Genomic DNA, 18,251 nt, shown 5'->3' with positions numbered 1-18,251 from the left:
CCCTCCCCCTCCTGTCTTCTCCTATCATTTGGGATCTCCCACTCCCCCTCCCACTGTCAAATCTCTTACCAGCTCCTTCAGTTAGTCCTGACGAAGGGTTTCAGCCCAAAATGTCGACTGTACCTCTTCCTAGAGATGCTGCCTGGCCTGCTGCGTTCACCAACAACTTTTATGTGTATTGCAAAGCATATGGTGTATTGGCCTTCATTAGTCAAGGGTGAATGAGTTCAAGCAAAACCCAGGTTAGACCACACTTGGAATATTGTGTTCAGTTATGGTCACCTCATGAAAAGGATGTATAAGTTTTAGAGGGGGTGCAGAGGAGACTTACCAGGATGCTACCTGGACTGGAGGACATGTCTTATGAGGATCGGTTGAGCAAGCTAGGGCTCTTCTCTTTAGAGTGAAGGGGGATGAGAGGTGACTTTGATAAGGGACATAGATTGACTGGATAGCCAAGGACTTTTTCCAGGGGGGTGGGTGGCTAATATGAGGGGGCATAATTTAGGGGTATATCAGAGGTCAGTTTATTAGAGTGGGGGGTACATAGAACACTGACAGGAATGGTGGTTGAGGCATGTGCATACGTTAGGCACATGAATAATAGAAAATGGAGAGCTATGTAGGTTAAATTGATTTTAGAGTAGGTTAAAAGATTAGCACAACATTGTGGGCCAAAGGGTCTGTACTGTGTTGTCGTGTTCTTTGACACAATCATCAGAAACTGGCCATATTTGATATTTGTTCTTTTTGTTTACAGCCTTCAACAACATGCTTTAAAATATATACTTTTTTTTATAAAATATATAAAATATAAATTAATCTTATGATTTTGCCCTCTTGGGCAAAGCAATCTCCTTGAACCCTATCTAAATGTGTGTCTGAAAATTATTTCACCCTTTTTAAATTCATCATAAAAAAACATTTTTAATATTTAGATCCAGCTTCTTCAAAGATCCTCCATAAACCAGCAGGAAGAGCAATCAAGAAATAGAATAATGGAACAACAGGTATTATGAATAGTGCTGTTTTTAAATAATATTACAGACTCAAATTCACCAAGTGTTAGTACAGGTCGACCTTCACTAATCCGCCACCATTGGGACCTGAGGAGTGCCGGATTAGTGAAAATGCCAAATTACAGAAGGATCATATTAAGCATAATCAGTGCCGGATTATCGAAGGAACCGGACTGCCGGTAGTCGGATTAGTGGAGGTCAACCTGTATATTCTTAATTCAAGTTGACAGCTAAGCTATGGGAAAGAAAGGCAGACAGATTTTTGTGGCTGATGTATTTAATGCTTAGCCTTGTTACTAGCTGTAAAATATATGCCTGAAATGGTTAAGACATACAGAAGTAGCCTATGTAAAGGCAGTTTCAGAGCATTATCTTTTGCAAATCAAACAATATATTAATGTATTGAGATCATATGGAAATGACCAAAGCATAAAAGCAACATGCTGATCAACCAGACCATTAAGTCAAAACAATCCATTGAGGGTATACCGACTGTAATTCAATGAGCACTGCAATCTGAAAGTCATCATGACTCTGTGAATGTTTAAATGCAGTTACAGTATTGTCTATTAATAGGCACATTGTAGGGATTATGGATTATTTTTATTGAAATTTCAATCTATCTTTGTTTTAGATTTTGTATAATCAATAGGTTTTTGCTCTGTTATCACTTCAAATGCAATAAATGTCTGCTGTTTAAAGTGACAGCATGTACCAAGTGTCATTACATAATTGGCACGGCTAAGTAGCGAGCAATCAGTTCCATTCGATGGCTCTGGTAATGTGCAGTTCTGTACTTAGTGTTCTTCATCTGAATTGTACTGATAGTGGGAGTTTGAGTTTGTCCAATTTAACCAACTGTACTATCATGTAATACCATGGAGGCTGCCCATAATGTGAAGATGGAATTCCATATTGACTCTGTGATGGTATCATAGATGCATTTGCCAGAAGTTAATGAGATAAAAATGGCCTGTTGGTTCCCTCAGTGTTTGAGATGGCCTTTTGTAAATCCAGAGGTTTTTCATTGAAATATCTTGTCGAAGGAATTCCGCTGACTTGATTTCAGGAGCTCCCAACCTGGGGTCCACAGACCCCTCAGTTTATGGTAGGGATACATAGCATAAAAAAATGTTGGGAACCTCTGGACTGGTTTATCAATTGAAACCTTTTGTGAACTGATTGAAAATGAGTTATTTGAACTGCTTTCAATAACTAGTTATTAACACATGCTTCTCTGATAACTTCACTTTCTTCCTTGGATCTCATTGAGGTAGGATCTTGGGTGTCTGGGTCATAAATGATTTTGAAATGCTGAAGAACTTGGATGCAATTCTAACAGCAAGTTCCTATGGTTCCTTTGTTCTTTCCACTGACTATCCTTTAGGTCATGCCTTTTTTTTTTGCTGGATTCAGCTAGATGCTATTTATGGTGAACATGGGGTCAGCTGATACTCTGTGGTTCTTGTTGGTTGGAATTAATTGTCTATGAGGTACTGTCTAAGAATGGCTACCATTGTAGGGCCCTTTACTGTTCTGGAACCTGATATCAATGAGTGGTTTAGATGATCAGTGCAGTGGTCTTCTGTGCCTGGCATGGCATGGGTAATCTGGACATGTTTACAGTTGCATACCTGATTATGATCTAGTCTAATAAATGCTCCTGCTGGGACTTGGGTGTTGCTCCTCTGTAACAGTACTGATTCATCAAAATCCTACTAATTTACTGAAAGCATAAGCAAACCAAGGTTAGTGTACTCTCCAAAACCTTGCTGTTCACATGCCCAGCACCTGACTCAAAATAGAATTTTCCCATGATCTGTCATGTGAAGGGTTTACCTGGCAAACACAGGACAGTTTTGAGGTCATGCCTAAAGCCTCCTTGAAAAGGTGCACCTTTCTACTCTTAGGAATTCCTGGCCCATGATTGCCCAGTGGAGAAAGATCATTTGTGTTTGTATCGAGGACTTCCAGTCCATGTATTGAGAGAACAGAAACCTAGACTTAAATGTGGAAGAAGTGCAGCACCTCTCAAACTATCCTGTTGCCCATTGAGTCAGGCACCTCCTGCTCTCTCTGTGGAAGAGTCAGCGGTTCCTGCATTGGCTTTCTCAGTCACTTTAAAATCCACAAAATTGGAGTCAAAGCAATTTATCCTCGGCAGCAAGAGACTGTTGCTATGTCCTTTTACAATTTCTCCAAAATATTAATAATCTTACTAGATGACTTGGTCTACTATGTTATTCTAACACCTTTTAAAGCAATTTGGGTTTGCCATACCAGAATTATTCTAACAGTTTACTTTTGTATTGTGCATAAGGAATGTACTAGTGTCATAGAATTCTAGAACATCTTGCTCTTTGTTGATGCTGGTCAAGGCAGCTGCACAGCCTAGCTTTCTTTAAGCTTTGTTCATTGTTGTTGAAGGCCATGGATCTGAATACCTTTTTAATAGTGACTGCTTCTACCTCTTTTTCATGCCCCAGTCAATTGTTTCCAGACCTGAAATGATCCGATTTCCTTCAATATTTACAGTTCTTTGTACCTTTTCTGCAGTCCTTCTACCAAATAAGTTTTACCAATACAAATCTTTATCCTTCACCACTAACTACCACCACAGTACCTCCAGTTGTTGACCTCAGTAGTATGAGAAGTGTACTAGATCCTGCCTGTTTTCTTTCTAGGTTCCTAACTTGTCTAATTTATCCTCTCTGCAGGTTACAGTTATGACAAGGTGTTTGTAAATTTCCTTTGTAATCTTTTCAGAGAAAGCACAAGAAATAGAAATAAAATTATTCTGTAATATGGTAGTCAAAACTGAATGCAGTTCTTGAACAGTAACCTCACTAGTGTAACTTCTTCCCTTGATTTATCATCCTATTACCTCTAAGGATCTGTGAACATCCACTGGAAGGTCTCTACTTTTCTAAGCAAATAGATATCATTCTATTTATGCATTCCATTTTGTGTCATATCTGCAGTATCCATTACAAATTGGCTGTCATGAAGGTCACAACAGTGATTAGTTTAAAGAGAATGATCTGCTCCTTTAGCTTTGATAACTATCTTTGTGAATTAAGAATGATTGGACTGAGTTATTTATAATACAAAACCATATTAAGTTAATAATTCGCATGGAAGCTAATTCATTTTTTGTCATGCATTTGGTTGTGAAATTACTTTTAATCTTTTATAGATGCAGAACATTTCTTCAGACTTTGAAAATGAAAAACATGAACGTCAAAATCTGCAACATCAATTGCACAAAGTCTTGAAAGAATTGCGGAAGGCACGAGAGCAAATTGCAAGACTTGAGAATACTGTAAGTATGCAGATAATTTACTTGAGTGTTATCCACTGTGGAGGAAATAATTTGTGGTTAGTTTTCCATTTGTGATGGTATAACTTCATAGATATTGATCAACATATCTGAAGATGATGCAAGATTGGAGGTGTAGTGGGCAGCGAGGAAGGCTATCACGCCAGGGTAGGACTTGCACAGTGAACTTTCAGACACTGAGGAGTGTGGTAGAACGGGGATCTGGGAATACAGATCCATAATTCCTTGAAAGTGTTATAGAGAGCTTTTGGCTCAGTGACTTTCATAAATCAGAGTAGAGCAGCAATAGATGGAATTTCTGGAAGCAATTCGAAAGACACAGAATATATACATCCCAAATAAGAAGAAGTATTCTAAAGGCAAGATGACAGAACTGTGGCTAATAAGAGAAATCCCAAACCAACATAAAAGCCAAAGAGGGTGTATAATGGAGCAAAATTAATGGGAAGTTAGAGGATTGGAAACTTTTTAAAATTCAATGGAAGTCATTAAGAAGGAAAAGATGGAATATGAAGGTAAGCTAGCCAATAATATTAAAGAGGATACCATAAGTTTCTTCAGGGACGTAAAGTGTAAAAGAGGTGAGAGTAGAAAATACTCTGAAAATATTTTCTAGGTATGGAAAATATTGGCCCACTGGAAAATAATACTGGACAGTTAGTAATGGGGGTCAAGGAAATGGCGGAAGAACTGAACAAATATTTTGCTTCACTGTGGAAGACACTAGTAGTATGCTGGAAGTTTGAGCGTGTTGGGCAGAAATATGAGAAGTTGTTATTACTAGGGAGAAGGTGCTTGGGAAGCTGAAAGGTCTGAAGGTAGATAAATCACCCGAACCAGCTGGTATGCTGTACACCCCAGGGTTCTGAAAGTGGTGGCTGAAGAGATTGTTGAGGCAGTAGTAATGATCTTTTAAGAATCAATTGATTCTGGCATAGTTCTAGAGGAATGAAAAAATGCAAATGTCACTCCACTCTTCAAGAAGGGAGAGAGGCAGAAGATTGCAAAATGTAGGCCAGTTAGTTTGACCTCAGTGGTTGGGAAGGTGTTGGAGTCAATTGTTAAGGATGTGATTTTGGGGTACTTAGATGCACATGATAAAGTAGCCTGTAGTCAGCATGGTTTTCTTAAAGTTAGAATCTTGCCTGATAAATCCATTAGAATTCTTTGAAGAAATAACAAGCAGTTTAGACAAAAGGAATCTGTGGATGTTATGTACATAGATTTTCAGAAGGCCTTCGGCAAGGTGCTACACATGAGGCTGCTTAACAAATTATGAGCCCATGGTATTACAGGAAAGTTACTAGCGTGACTAAAGCACTGCCTGATTGGCAGGAGACAAAAAGTGGGAATTGAAGGAGCCTTTTCTGGTTGGTTGCTGGTGACCAGTGATATTCCACAGAAATTCTGTGTTGGGACTGCTTTTTATGTTATATGTCAATGACTTGGATGACAGAATTGATGGCTTTGTGACCCAGGTTTGCGGACAATACAAAGATAGGTGGAAGGGAGTTTTGGGGAAGTAGAGAGGCTTAGAGAGATTAGAAGAATGGGCAAGAAGTGGCAGATGAAATACAGTGTCAGGAAATGTCTGGTCATGCATTTTGGTACAAGAAATGAAAGGGTAGATTATTTTCTAAATGGAGAGAAAATTTAAAAAATCTGAGGTACAGAGGGACTTTGGAGTCCTTGTGCAGGATTCCTTAAAGGTTAATTTGTGGGTTGAGTCTTTGGCGAGGAAGGGAAATGTGATGTTAGCATTCATTTCAAGAGGACTAGAATCTCAAAGCAGTGATGCAGTGTTGAAGTTTTATGAAGCACTGGTGAGTCCTCACTTGGAGTATTGTGAGCAGTTTTGGACTCTTTATCTAAGAAAGGATGTGCTGACATTGGAGAGTGTTCAAAGGAGGTTCACAAATGATTCCAGGATTGAAAGGCATGTCATTTGAAGAGAGTTTGGCTCTCAGAAGAATTGGGTGGGGAGGGAGGGAGGATCTAATTGAAACCTAACAACTGTTGAAAGGCCTCAATAAAGTGGATGCAGAAGCAATGTTTCCTATGGTGGGGAGTCTAAGACCAGAAAACAGCCTCAAAGTAGAGGGGCATCCTTTTTAGAATGGAAATGAGGAATTTCTTCAACCAGAGAGTGGTGAATTTCTGGAATTCTTTGCCACAGGCAGATCTGGAGGCCAAGTCTTTATGTATATTTAAGGCAGAGTTTGGTAGATTCTTGATTAGTCAGGACATGAAGGGATATGGGGAGAAGGCAGGAGATTGGGGCCGAGAGGGAAATTGATCAGTCATGATGAAATAGCAAAGCAGACTTGATGTGCCAAATGACCTAAATCTGTTCCTATATTTTATGATCTTTTTGAGCATAAAAATTGGGATGTTGTGTTGAAATTGTACAAGATGTTGGTGAGGCCCAGTTTGGAGTATTGTGTACAGTTATGGTTACCCACCTATAGGAAAGGTATCAGTAAGATTGAAAGAATACAGAGAAAATTTACAAGGATGTTGCTGGGATGATCACCTGATTTATACGGAAAAATTAAATAGGTTAGGACGTTATTCCCTGGAGAAAGAGGGGAGATTTGACAGTGGTATACAAAATAGAGGAGTATAAAGAGAATAAATGCAAGCTAGCTTTTCCCACTGAGTTTGGTTGAACCTTGGACTACAGGTCATAGGTTAAGAGTGAAAGGTGAAACATTTAAGGGGAACCTCACTCAGTGCTGCAAGTATGGAATGAGTTGCTAGTGGAAGTGGTGGATGCAGGTTCAATTGCAACATTTGAGAGGTTTGGATAAATATGTGGATGGGTGGAGCATTAGAGGGTTATGGTCCAGGTGTGGGTCAGTGGGACTAGTAGAATAACAGTCCGGGATGGACTGAAGGGCCCAATTCTGTGCTGTACTGCTCCATGATGTATAGTAATAACAAAATTTGGAGACATCATGATCTGTGAGGAGGATCGTAGGCTTCAAGAATTGGGAGTAGAGACTGAGATTAGGTGCTAGATGAAAATTAATACTTTGAAAGGGTAAGTGTTGTGTTTCGGTGGGAAGAATTAGAAGAGGCAATAAAGTAGAGTGTAAAATTAATATTGGACTATAAGACTAGAGTACTCCACTTCTGTGGCTGTTGCAGCATGCATCAAGTGGTCTTGAATCATCCATTCTAGAACAAATGAATTGGAAAGCAAACATACAAACCTTAAACACTTAACCTTTCAGCAATATTGAAATGCATTGTATGCATATTTGGGTAAATGATTTTAAAAATACTTATTTTTGTTGCAGCAAATAGAAGACAAATGTCTCCTGGAGCCAGGGTTGAACAGAAACAGTGAGAGTGAAGAGAAATCAAGTTTTCCAAGATCCAAAAATCATCTTGACGAGAGTTTCTTGGAATGCCCCAAGTGCAAAGCTCAATACCCCACCAGTCGGCACCGAGACCTGCTGGAACATGTTGAAATTTGCAATAATTAAATTCTGATTTTTTTTTCTCCCCCCCCCTTCCCCCCCCCCCCACCTTCTTTTCTTCAGTTGCACTCTCAAAGCTTGCAATTCCAAAGTTTTGCAGTGGGGAAATAATTCAATTGGGACTTTATTTGAGCTTGATCTTTAGAATACATGCAAAAATGTCGAGTTCCTAGGGATTGTTTAGCATATCGCTATTGCGATGGCATTTATGATCTTGACATTTTGAATTGTATCTCCCTTTTTGAAATGTTCTTTGTATTAATCAAGTGGAAAATATTAATAGCATATCATGCCTAAAATTAACTTTAACTTACAAAAACAATGTCAGATGATTTTAGACTGTTGAACACATTTTTAGGTTTGCTTGGGTGTTCTTGTGATCTCATCAAGGCCTCTGTCCTGGGAGTCTGTGTAATCTTGAATGGCAGCCAGTTCTGTAGTTGGCAAGGTGATGTAAAATTGGGGCAATGGATGTTATCTTATGGCTAGAGTTTACTTTACTGAATGATTAAGCACTCCTGAACTTTATGTTCGTCAGCAGGGCAAAGGGGCATTAAGATTTGCTTTCTTTCCCCTCCCCCTCTCTCCCCCCCTCACACACACACACACACATTTGCTAATTGATTTGCACAGGAAAGCAATACTGTGAAAGAATTCACAATACTTGCATTTAGCATGTTTACTAAAATCTTATTTTGTGCATTGTTTTTCTACTTGAGCATATAATGTTTTGATACATGAAATGTATTACTGCTCTTGATAGTTTATTGTAACTTGAAGCTGCAATTGTTTTGCTCCATAAACCTATTTAATTTTAAATATTTCCTTATTTGCCTTGACTTCCCTCACAGTTCCACTCTGCATGGTCTGACCAAACAAGATAACCTGAGGAGCCTCAAATCCTGCTGTCTTTGTTTAGTGGCTACTTCAGAGCCTGGATAATGCAATATGTGTGTTTGTTTGGTGCCTTGGTCAACATTATTTGGTTGAATTACAATCAATGTCATTTATTGAAAAGGTTTAAGAGTTTGTATCTATTTTAGTTAATTATTGCATGCAGTTGAATTAATGAAGCCTTCAATGTTCTAAAAGTCAACTGGCATTTGGGCACAACTAACAAGCTTTCATTAACTTTTTGTTCAATTAATTTTGTTAGAACGAGTGTTGGATTGTCAAATACAATTGTTTCAGATATGTGGTTTTATTGCAGGAAACACTGGGAAAACTTACTGTAGCTAGTTTCAAGTTACAGCAGAATATTGGGACAAAATACTGAATAAATGCTACTGTTGAAAGTATTATAATTATTATTACAGAACAATTTAAAGATCTTTGCTTTTTAGAATGTTTATTTATGCTCGTTTTGAATTAAAATATAAACATACAATCCTTCAGGTAAATGGCATGTGGAAAATGAATGACTATGTAACTTTCTCTTAAAATATTCATTTTTCATTCTGAATGCTTCTCTTCAGAATTGTATTATACAAGAACATAATTTAGTGTTCTAGTTCGCACTGTACTTTAAGCCTAAAATAGGTAAAAGGTAGGTTAATTTTGGGTTCAGCTTCCATCCATGTGTATACTATAGGACCTGACCAGGAACAACAATGGTTTCCTTCCAAATTGGTGAATGTTTACTTCAGTAATTTTGCAAATTTTTTTTATAGATCTGCATTTAATATTGTAATAGGCCACCTACTTGCAATTTGGGTAATAGGATGTCAGTCAATTCCTAAAATTATAGTATTCTTGAACCAGTTATAACAAATGGCTTGGTATTGCTTTCTTGCACAATATTATTGGGAAGCACCTGGTCGGTGATGCACTCCACTGAGCAGCTCAGATAATCAAATGGGGAGATATTGCAGGTGTGATTTGTAATTTTCTAATGCACTGTAATGACCCACTTTATTTTTCCCCACCCCTCCAAAACATTGCCAGATACCTCTGTAAAGCTTCACCTTCCAAGGTCAGCTATATGTGAATATAGTGCAAGTAAATTAGTTTGAATTTGTATTTAAAATTTTGAATACAGTACTGACATTTGAGTTCAAACCAATTATCTCCAGAAATTAATTATTTTGGCAAAACTTGAATTATTTAGATGAAGTCAGAATGGGTTGTACAAAGTTTTATTTTCTACTTTTTAGCTTTTTGGCTATTTTTATAACCAAATGCACTTGGAGTGGTAATTGCCCCATTTGGTTTCCTTCTGCTTACGATATTCTGTTTAGTTGCAATAGTGAACTTGTCAGTCCATTTCTATGTAACTTTTTAAATAAACATCAAATGATTAAAGAATTGATAATCTCATTTTATTTTCTTGCATTAATGAAGCAGTTTGCTGAACATTTTCAGCCAAACCAAAAATATGAATATCAAGTCAAGTTTATTGTCATTTAACTATATACAGAATGTGTATACCGTCAAACAAGACGTTTCTCTGAACCAGGGTGTAAAGCACTGTAGTCATAACATTTTTTTCTGTTTACTCTATCATGTCTCCTCAGAATCTGATGTTTCTTTGCTTACTTTCACATTTTTGAACTCCAAAAGAACATGGAAGATTTGCCTTCACTCTGTTCAGCTTTTGTAATTTGGCAATGAAACAATTGGAAAGAGGAGACTCCAGTCTGTCTCTTCACCATCAATCATAAATTGCCTCAAAGGTTGTGATAAGGATGACTTGCTGGCTGGGAAGAGCAGTTTCATTTCTCTATGTTCCTGCATATTGCTAAGTAGTATTCTAGCAATGCACCAGAATATTTCACAAGACACCTCTGGTGTCTGTGCACAGAAGAAAATTTGCCAGGACCTTAATGATTTGCAAGCAAATTAAGACTCCTTGCTGGAAATGAAAATAACTCCTGTAACTATTATTCCCCTCACAATATTTACTTGTTTTATGGCTTGTTAGCAATAGAAATAAACTGTTTTAAAGTTCTTTCCTATTTGCTTGTCCGTAGTGTGCAATTTGTTTTGAGCTGAAACTAAACCTTTAAAAATAAATATACCTGGGACTTGTATTAAAACTGTTTCTTTACATCTAAGGATAAAAACAGAATTAGATTGGTAGCACATAAGTTTGAGTATTCAAACAATGTTGGAGAGGAGGAGCTAGGGACTGGAAGAGGGGAGTCTGACATTTTCATACTGATACTATCTGCACACATCTCTTGTCCATTTCTTGTTTCAGTCCCACGCTTGAGATTTTAAAACACGTTCTGTTCTGCCAAGACTTCCTCTGAAATGTTCATAAACTCACATTCCTATGAAGATGGGAGGCAAGTGTCATTCTTATTCAACCAAAGCATTCTTGATGCCAAGGGACTGCCAAAGGGGGTGGGGGGGAATATGGTGCTAGGTAATTACCCAGTATCTTCATTGGAATGTCCCAGTTTTTGAACATTTTGGAGGAAGTTTGGCAGCACAGACGCTCTTTAATCTTGGGCCTCTGGATTTCTTAATGAAGAGATGGTGCAAGGCCTTTTATGCCTATGGTCTCAGGTGCAATTTTGGTTATGTAATACATCAGATTAAGATGGCACAGCCTACTCGTACATTGCCAATCGCAATGAACCACCTTCTATCAGCCTTGTTTGTAACAATTACAATATGTAAAGTTAAATTATCTTTTAAATGAAAAGCAAAGGAAATGCTGTGTTTCTCAAGGGTTGAGAGACACTTTAGTACTTGTCCCTATAAGCTTTGTGCCAATTATATATTTTACATGACAGCAGCTGCAGAATGTATTCATATGAATCAGCTAACAAACACATCTACAATATTAAAAGTTTACAAGTAATGAATCATTTTATGAGTTGATATTGCTAAACAGATCAGAATATATTTTAATTATTCATCAGTTACAATGTTTGCTGACAGCTGTGTATAGGTTAGCACAAGCATTGCAAGCATGTAATTATCCATGAGAAGAGAGTCTAAGCTTTGTTATTTACCTCAAATCATCTTAGAAAAGCTTTTATCCCAGTTATCAGGCAATGTGGGATTATTAAATGATGGGAAGAAGATGGCTAGGGTATAGCTGTTTGCAGAATAAACAGAGCAAATGTGAATCCTTTCACAGTGGTGGTTACCAGGACATTTTCCTGTCATCTAGCAATATTTCAAAATTTAGCCTCATTAATTTTTTTCTCACTTCCACTAAATTATCTCTTGTTGGCTAGCCAGTGTCTGCTATTTGCTACCCAAACCCTTTGGAATGTGTTACGTGAGCGGCCCAATATTATATAAATTGAATCCACATATCATGGAGTGAATCTGTAGAATTCATTGCCACAGGCAGCTGTGGAGGCCAGGTCACTGGGTGTATTTAAGTTGGAGGTTGATAGGTTCTTGATTAGAAAGGTTATGTGGAGAAGACAGGAGAATGGGGTTGAGAGGGAAAATGCATCAGCCATGAAGAAATTGCTTGTTAGGCCAAATGGCCTAATTCTCCCATCTCTTGTGGCCTTATCATCTTGTTGCTTAGTTATACATAAGAATTAGGAGCAGAAGTAGGCCATTTGGCCCATCACATCTGCTCTGCCATTCAATCATGGGCTGATCCACTTCATCCAGTCATCCCCACTCCCCTGCTTTCACCTTATACCCTTTAATCAAGAATCTTTGTTGCCAGTTGCATAATGATTGGCATTTTAAGTCTGGAAAAGTGAATCTATCAGCCTTTCCTTGTATTTAGCCCACTCTAATGTACTACATTTGATACTTGCAATGTGGTCTCCCCTACATCAAAGTAATATCAGATTGGATGATCCCTTTGCAGAGCACCTATATTCAGTGCATAGCGAATAATCTGTACTACGAGGGGTGATTGATATGTTCATGGCCTAAGTTAGAAAACCTAGCATATTTATTTTTCAACATAGTCCTGTCCTACATATGCACACTTAGTCCAGCGGTCGTGAAGCATACGGATCCTTTCTTTGTAGAAGTGGTCCACGGCAGGGGTGATTGATAAGTTCGTGGCCTAAGGTAGAAGGAGATGAGTTATTAACTTCAAATTTTATGCATAATCACTCAAAGAATTGAACTGCACGTACATGTAATGAGAGCGTCTTGGACCTCCAGGTGGTCCACAGCAGGGGTGATAAGTTTGTGGCCTAAGGTAGAAGGAGATGAGTTATACAGCTCTTGTTACATGCATGTGCAGTTCAACTCTGAGTGAAAATGCAGAAAGTTTGAAGTTAATAACTCATCTTCTACCTTAGGCCATGAACTTATCAATCACCCCTGCTGTGGACCACTTCTGGAGCTCCAAGACGCCGACTTCTACAAAGAAGGGATCCGTATGCTCCACGACTGCTGGACTAAGTATGTAAATGTAGGAAAAATAAATGTGCTAGTTTTTCTAAAATTGACTCCCTTCTTTTGCCTTAGGCCACAAACTTATCAATCACCCCTCGTATAGCACTTCTGTTGTTCTGAAAAGAGCAGGTGTTTGTTTTATCATTAAAGTTGCTTTGTGATGTCTTTCTTTCTATTATACCAGAAAGTTAGAGCTGTTGCTTCTTCATACAAGTATTACATTTTTTAAAAAAGTAGTAGTAGTCTACCTTTTCCCTCAACTTATCCTGCCATTCCATATGGTCATGGCTCATCTGCCTATGCCTCCTTATCTCCTCTGTGCTAATTCTTTACAGTCTTCAATTCCCTGAACTTTCAAAACTGTATCTACAACCTCTGTAAATATCATAATGCCATTAGTTTCAAAGTAAATATGGAAAAAGATAGGTCTGCTGCTTGGATTGAGATTCTAAATTGGAGATGGGCCAATTTTGATGGTATCAGAGTGGATTTGGCAAGTGAGGCTGTTTTCTGGCAATGGTGTAGTTGGTAAGTGGGAGGCCTTCAAAAGTGAAATTTTGAGAGTATAAAGCTTGTATCTCCCTGTCAGAATAAAAGGTAAAGATAACAGGTTTTGGGAACCTTGGTTTTCAAGAGATATTGAGGCCCTGGTTAAGGGGAAAGAAAAAAGGAGGTGCATAGTAGATATAAGCCAGTCGGTGGTGTAGTGGCATCTGCACTGGACTTCGAGGCGAGTGGTTCCAGGTTCGAATCCAGCCAGCTCCTTGCATGTTTCCCATTCGTGGTTGGTTGAGCATCCAGCTAGCAACTCTGCCTCATTTAAAAAAAAAAACAGACAAATGCTGAAAAAGCAGTAAAGTTGCTGCCCGATGAACCACAAGGCACAGAGAAGAACAACTTAGACAGGTAGGAACAAATGAGGTACTTATGGAGTATAAGAAATACAAGGCAACACTTAAGAAAGAAATCAGGAAAGCTGGAAGAAGATATGAGGTTGCCCTAGCTAACAAGCTGAAGGAGAATCCTAAAGGATTCTACAGATATCTTAAGAGCAAAATGATTGCAAGGGACAAAACTGGTCTCTGGAAGATCAGAATGATGATCCATGGGTGGAACCAAAAGACATGGGAGGGATCTTAAATGGTTTCTTTTTGCATCTGTATTTACTCAGGAGATGGACATATCGAAGTGAAGCAAAGCTGCATTGATTTCATGGGCCCTATACACATTACAGAGGAGGAGGTGTTTCCAGTGAGGCAGATTAGGACATGAGAAGGTGTTCCATCAGATCCTGAGGGAATCAAGTGCAGAAATTGCAGGGGCCCTGGCAGAGGTACTTAAATCATCCTTATCAATGGCCGAAGTACCGGAGGATTGGAGGAAATCTAAACCAGAAAATTATAGGCTGGTGAGCCTGTCATCAGTACTGTGAAAATTACTGGAAAGTATTTTAAGGGACTAGATATATGGGTACATGGATTGACTAGGGGTAGTCAGTATGGCTTTTAGCATTGTAGGTTGTGTCAAACCAATCCAATGGAGCTATTCAAGGAACTTACTAGAAAAGGTGATGAAGGCAATAGAGTGATGTTGTCTACATGGGCAAAGGTACTTGACAAGGTCCTGCTTGGGAGGTTGGTCAGGAAGGTTCAGTCATTTGGTATTCAAGATGAGGTAGTAAACTAGATTAGCCATTGGCTTTTTGGGAGAAGCCAGGGACTGGTAGTATGGGGTTGCCCCCCTGATTGGAGGTCTGTGAATAATGGAGTGCAACAGGGACTGGTGCTGGGTCTACTGTTGTTTGTCATCTAAATCAATGATCTGGATGATAATATGATGAACTGGATCAGCAAATTTGTGGATGACACTAAGATTGGGGGTATAGTGGCCAGCGAGGAAGAATATCAAAGCTAGCAGCAGGATCTGGACCAATTGGAAAAATGGGCTGAAAAATTGCGAGTGGAACTTAATGCAGAAAAATGCAAGGTGTGGCCCTTTGGTAGGACCAACCAGGGTAGGTCTTACACAGTGAACAATAGGACACCGAGGAATGCGATTGAACAAAGGGATCTGGGAATGCAGATCCATAATTCATTGAAAGTGGTGTCACAGGTTGATAGGTCATAAAGAATCCTTTTGGCACATTGGCCTTCATAAATCAATATATTGAGTACAGGAGATGAGATGTGTTGAATTTGCATAAGGTGTTGGCGAGGTCTAAATTGGAGTATTGTGTGCAGCTTTGGTCACTTACCTAAAGGAAAGATGTAGATAAGGTTGAAAGAGTACAGAAAAAAATTACAAGGATGTTGTTGGGATGGGAGCACCTGAGCTAAATTGTACTGCTATGGTAAAAGAAAGCCAGTCAAAGAGGCAGTACATTGATCCTCTGACTTGGCTTTGAATTGAATTGGATTTTTTGATCTCGAGTAATTTGTTCCTGCATACAATTCCATTGATTTGATAATTCATGATGTGGACAGTGGCTGCCAACATGGATGTAGGCAATACATTGCCACATGGTTCACCTTAGAAAAAGCTCTAAACCTTAGCCATATTAGAAGGCATGGTTCACAATCTGATACCTACAGGGACTTTAGAATGAAAAATTGTTCATCTTTCAGCAGTTTTATTGTTGACTTTGTAAGTCCAAAACAATACACTTGTAATGAACATCCCAGGAATCTGCAGATGTTGGAAGTCTGAAACAAAAGCAGAAAATGCTTGAAATACTCAGCCAAAATGGTGAAGGAAGCCGTCCCTCTGGCCTTCAGGAAGGGAAAAATGCGTCTGGTGATGGAATCTCATTGAATATGGTGGAATTGAATGCAGAGGCTGGTGGAGCGGAGAGTGAGAGAAAGGGGAACTCTGCAGAAGGAGAAAGCATGAGACTAACGTCCTGGAAAATAGGAAGGAAGCAAAGCTCTGTCATCTTTGGGAGAGGGAACTCTGCAAGGCAACTCAGAAGAACCTGTATAGAAATTCTCATTATTGGAGCAGCTGCAACGGAGATAGGACATAGGAAATTAGAAGAGAGTCCAGACAAGAAACAGGATAGGAGGAAAAATAGCTGAGACACTTGTATGAATCTGTAGATGTCTGAGATGGAGCTATCTGCCGAGATAGAGATAGACCATATGAAACAAAGCACAGTGAGAACTTGCAGCAAAAGTAATGACATATTTGAGTTTTGTATGAGTGTAGGAGTTGTAGATATACATTAAAAAGAGTTGTGGAGGAGGCTTAAATAGACTGAAACAAAGGTTATCTCACATGTAATCTGCTTTTAAATTGCTTTATTTTCAACTTTTGATAGTTCTGTTGGATATAATCAAGTAAGCCTGGTGGCACACTTTGTCTTTTCCCTATCAGTCCTTTTCTAAATTTTACGACTCATTTCTAATAGTCATAGAGGTGGAGAACGCAGAAATTAGCCCTTCATCCATGGTGTCGTTTTTTGTCCACTTGTTCTAATCTCGATTGCCCATATTTGGTTTATATCCTTGCATGCCTTTCCTATTGAAGTGTCTGTCTAAATGCCTCTTAAACTTAGTGATTATATCTGATTTCACCACTCCCTCCGGCAGCATATTACATATACCAACCACCCTTTGGGTAAAAAAAAGAACTTTTCCTCAGATCCCTAAATTCTGCATTTCTTTGTGAGACAGGTACATTTTCAATGTGGCTTCAATCCCGATTAAATGGGTGTGAGCAAATTAAGTACCAGCATTTGCTAACGTTCTGTTCTCAGAATTGGAGGATCAGCGGGGCTGAGTGCAGCTGAGTTTACTGCATTATCTCCCTCTCCCAAAGGTAACAGAGCCTTGATTGTATCCTTCCTATTTTCCAGGACACTAGTCTCATGCTTTCTCCTTCTGCAGAATTCCCCTTTCTTTCACTCTCCACTCCACTCTGCATTCAATTCCACCAGATTCAATGAGAATTTATCACCAGACGCATTTTTCCCTTCCAGAAGGCCAAAGGGACAGCTTCCTTCACCATTTTGGCTGAGTATTTCAAAACACATTATTTTTCCCTTCTGCCATTTCCTTTATCTTTGAAAAGTATGAACCATTTCTTCATTACAAGGATTGTCCATTTTATGAGCCTACATGCATAAAGAAACTGATATTTCAAGAATCTAACCAAATCCCAGATTCTGTAGTATTTCTGTTGTTACCAGAAACTAGTCTGACGACATGAACTGTTTATACTTATTTAGAGATACAGTATAGTAGAGTCATAGAACACTACAGCAAAGAAACAGGCCCTTCAGCCCACCTAGTTCATGATAAATTATTAATCTGCCTAGCCCTATCGACCTGCTCCAGACAATAGATCTCCATATCCCTCCCATCCATGTACTTATCCAAATTTTTCTTAAGTGTTGAAGTCGAACTTGTATCCACTGCTTCCACTGGCAGCTAGTTCCACACTCTCAGCCCCCTCTGAGTAAATTAGGTAAAGTCACTGAGTCTGCAGTTGGCAAAGACATCATTTCCTTTGTTGCCAGCTTCTCATGTGGAAGGGAGAGAGGACTGGAAGGTCTTTTGTTGATTTAAATGTAGACTTGCAGTACCCCATGGATGTGGATGCCTCAAGGTTAACTTGAAATGTTTCTCTTGGGGTGGGAGGAAAAGAAAATGCCTGGCAATATTTAATTAAAAAAATAATCTGTAGCTGTGAATGGTCACGTTCCAGAAAATATATTGAGACATTTATTAACTGGGATTTTCAACTGGCAATTAACATATGAAGTTTTATGTTCACAGATATAAGAAGTTCCCCCTTAAATATTTCACTTTTCACCCTTTTACTCAGGAGCCTTGTCCATGTTATTTCTCCCTTTCCTGAATCTTACTTAGTCTCCAGGACAGAACCGTCGTTGTTTGGGCACACCAGAAATTTACTAGGAAGCTGCATTCCCTCAATCACAAGTTCCTGAGGCCAACTTCTCTCCGTCCTCATTGATTCACCACCTGCACCGGTAATGTATATTGGACCACTGGAAAATGATGCTGGAGAGCTAATAATGGGGGACAAGGAAATGCCCGATGAAATGAGTAAGTATTT

At 38.9% G+C, this 18,251-nt stretch overlaps 1 protein-coding gene across 4 annotated transcripts in view; it reads left to right on the top strand.

The window, feature by feature from the left end:
• cep55l (centrosomal protein 55 like) overlaps nucleotides 1–10,120 on the top strand; it is a 28,036-nt gene extending 17,916 nt beyond the window's left edge. For 3 of the 4 annotated variants that reach the window (XM_072239750.1, XM_072239753.1, XM_072239754.1), the window contains exons 6-8: nucleotides 939–1,010; nucleotides 4,216–4,341; nucleotides 7,662–10,120. In XM_072239750.1, the coding sequence (XP_072095851.1) occupies nucleotides 939–1,010; nucleotides 4,216–4,341; nucleotides 7,662–7,850 (387 nt within the window). In that variant the 3' untranslated portion in view covers nucleotides 7,851–10,120. The remainder of the gene's footprint in view (nucleotides 1–938; nucleotides 1,011–4,215; nucleotides 4,342–7,661) is intronic. The other variant, XM_072239752.1, reaches the window with a different exon arrangement.
• The last annotated feature ends 8,131 nt before the right edge of the window (nucleotides 10,121–18,251 follow it).

The sequence above is a fragment of the Mobula birostris genome, chromosome 21 (assembly GCF_030028105.1).
Source record: "Mobula birostris isolate sMobBir1 chromosome 21, sMobBir1.hap1, whole genome shotgun sequence".
NCBI classification, from domain to species: domain Eukaryota; kingdom Metazoa; phylum Chordata; class Chondrichthyes; order Myliobatiformes; family Myliobatidae; genus Mobula; species Mobula birostris.
The sequence above is the reverse complement of the archived record's forward strand: the minus strand, read 5'-3'. Positions and strand labels throughout refer to the sequence as shown.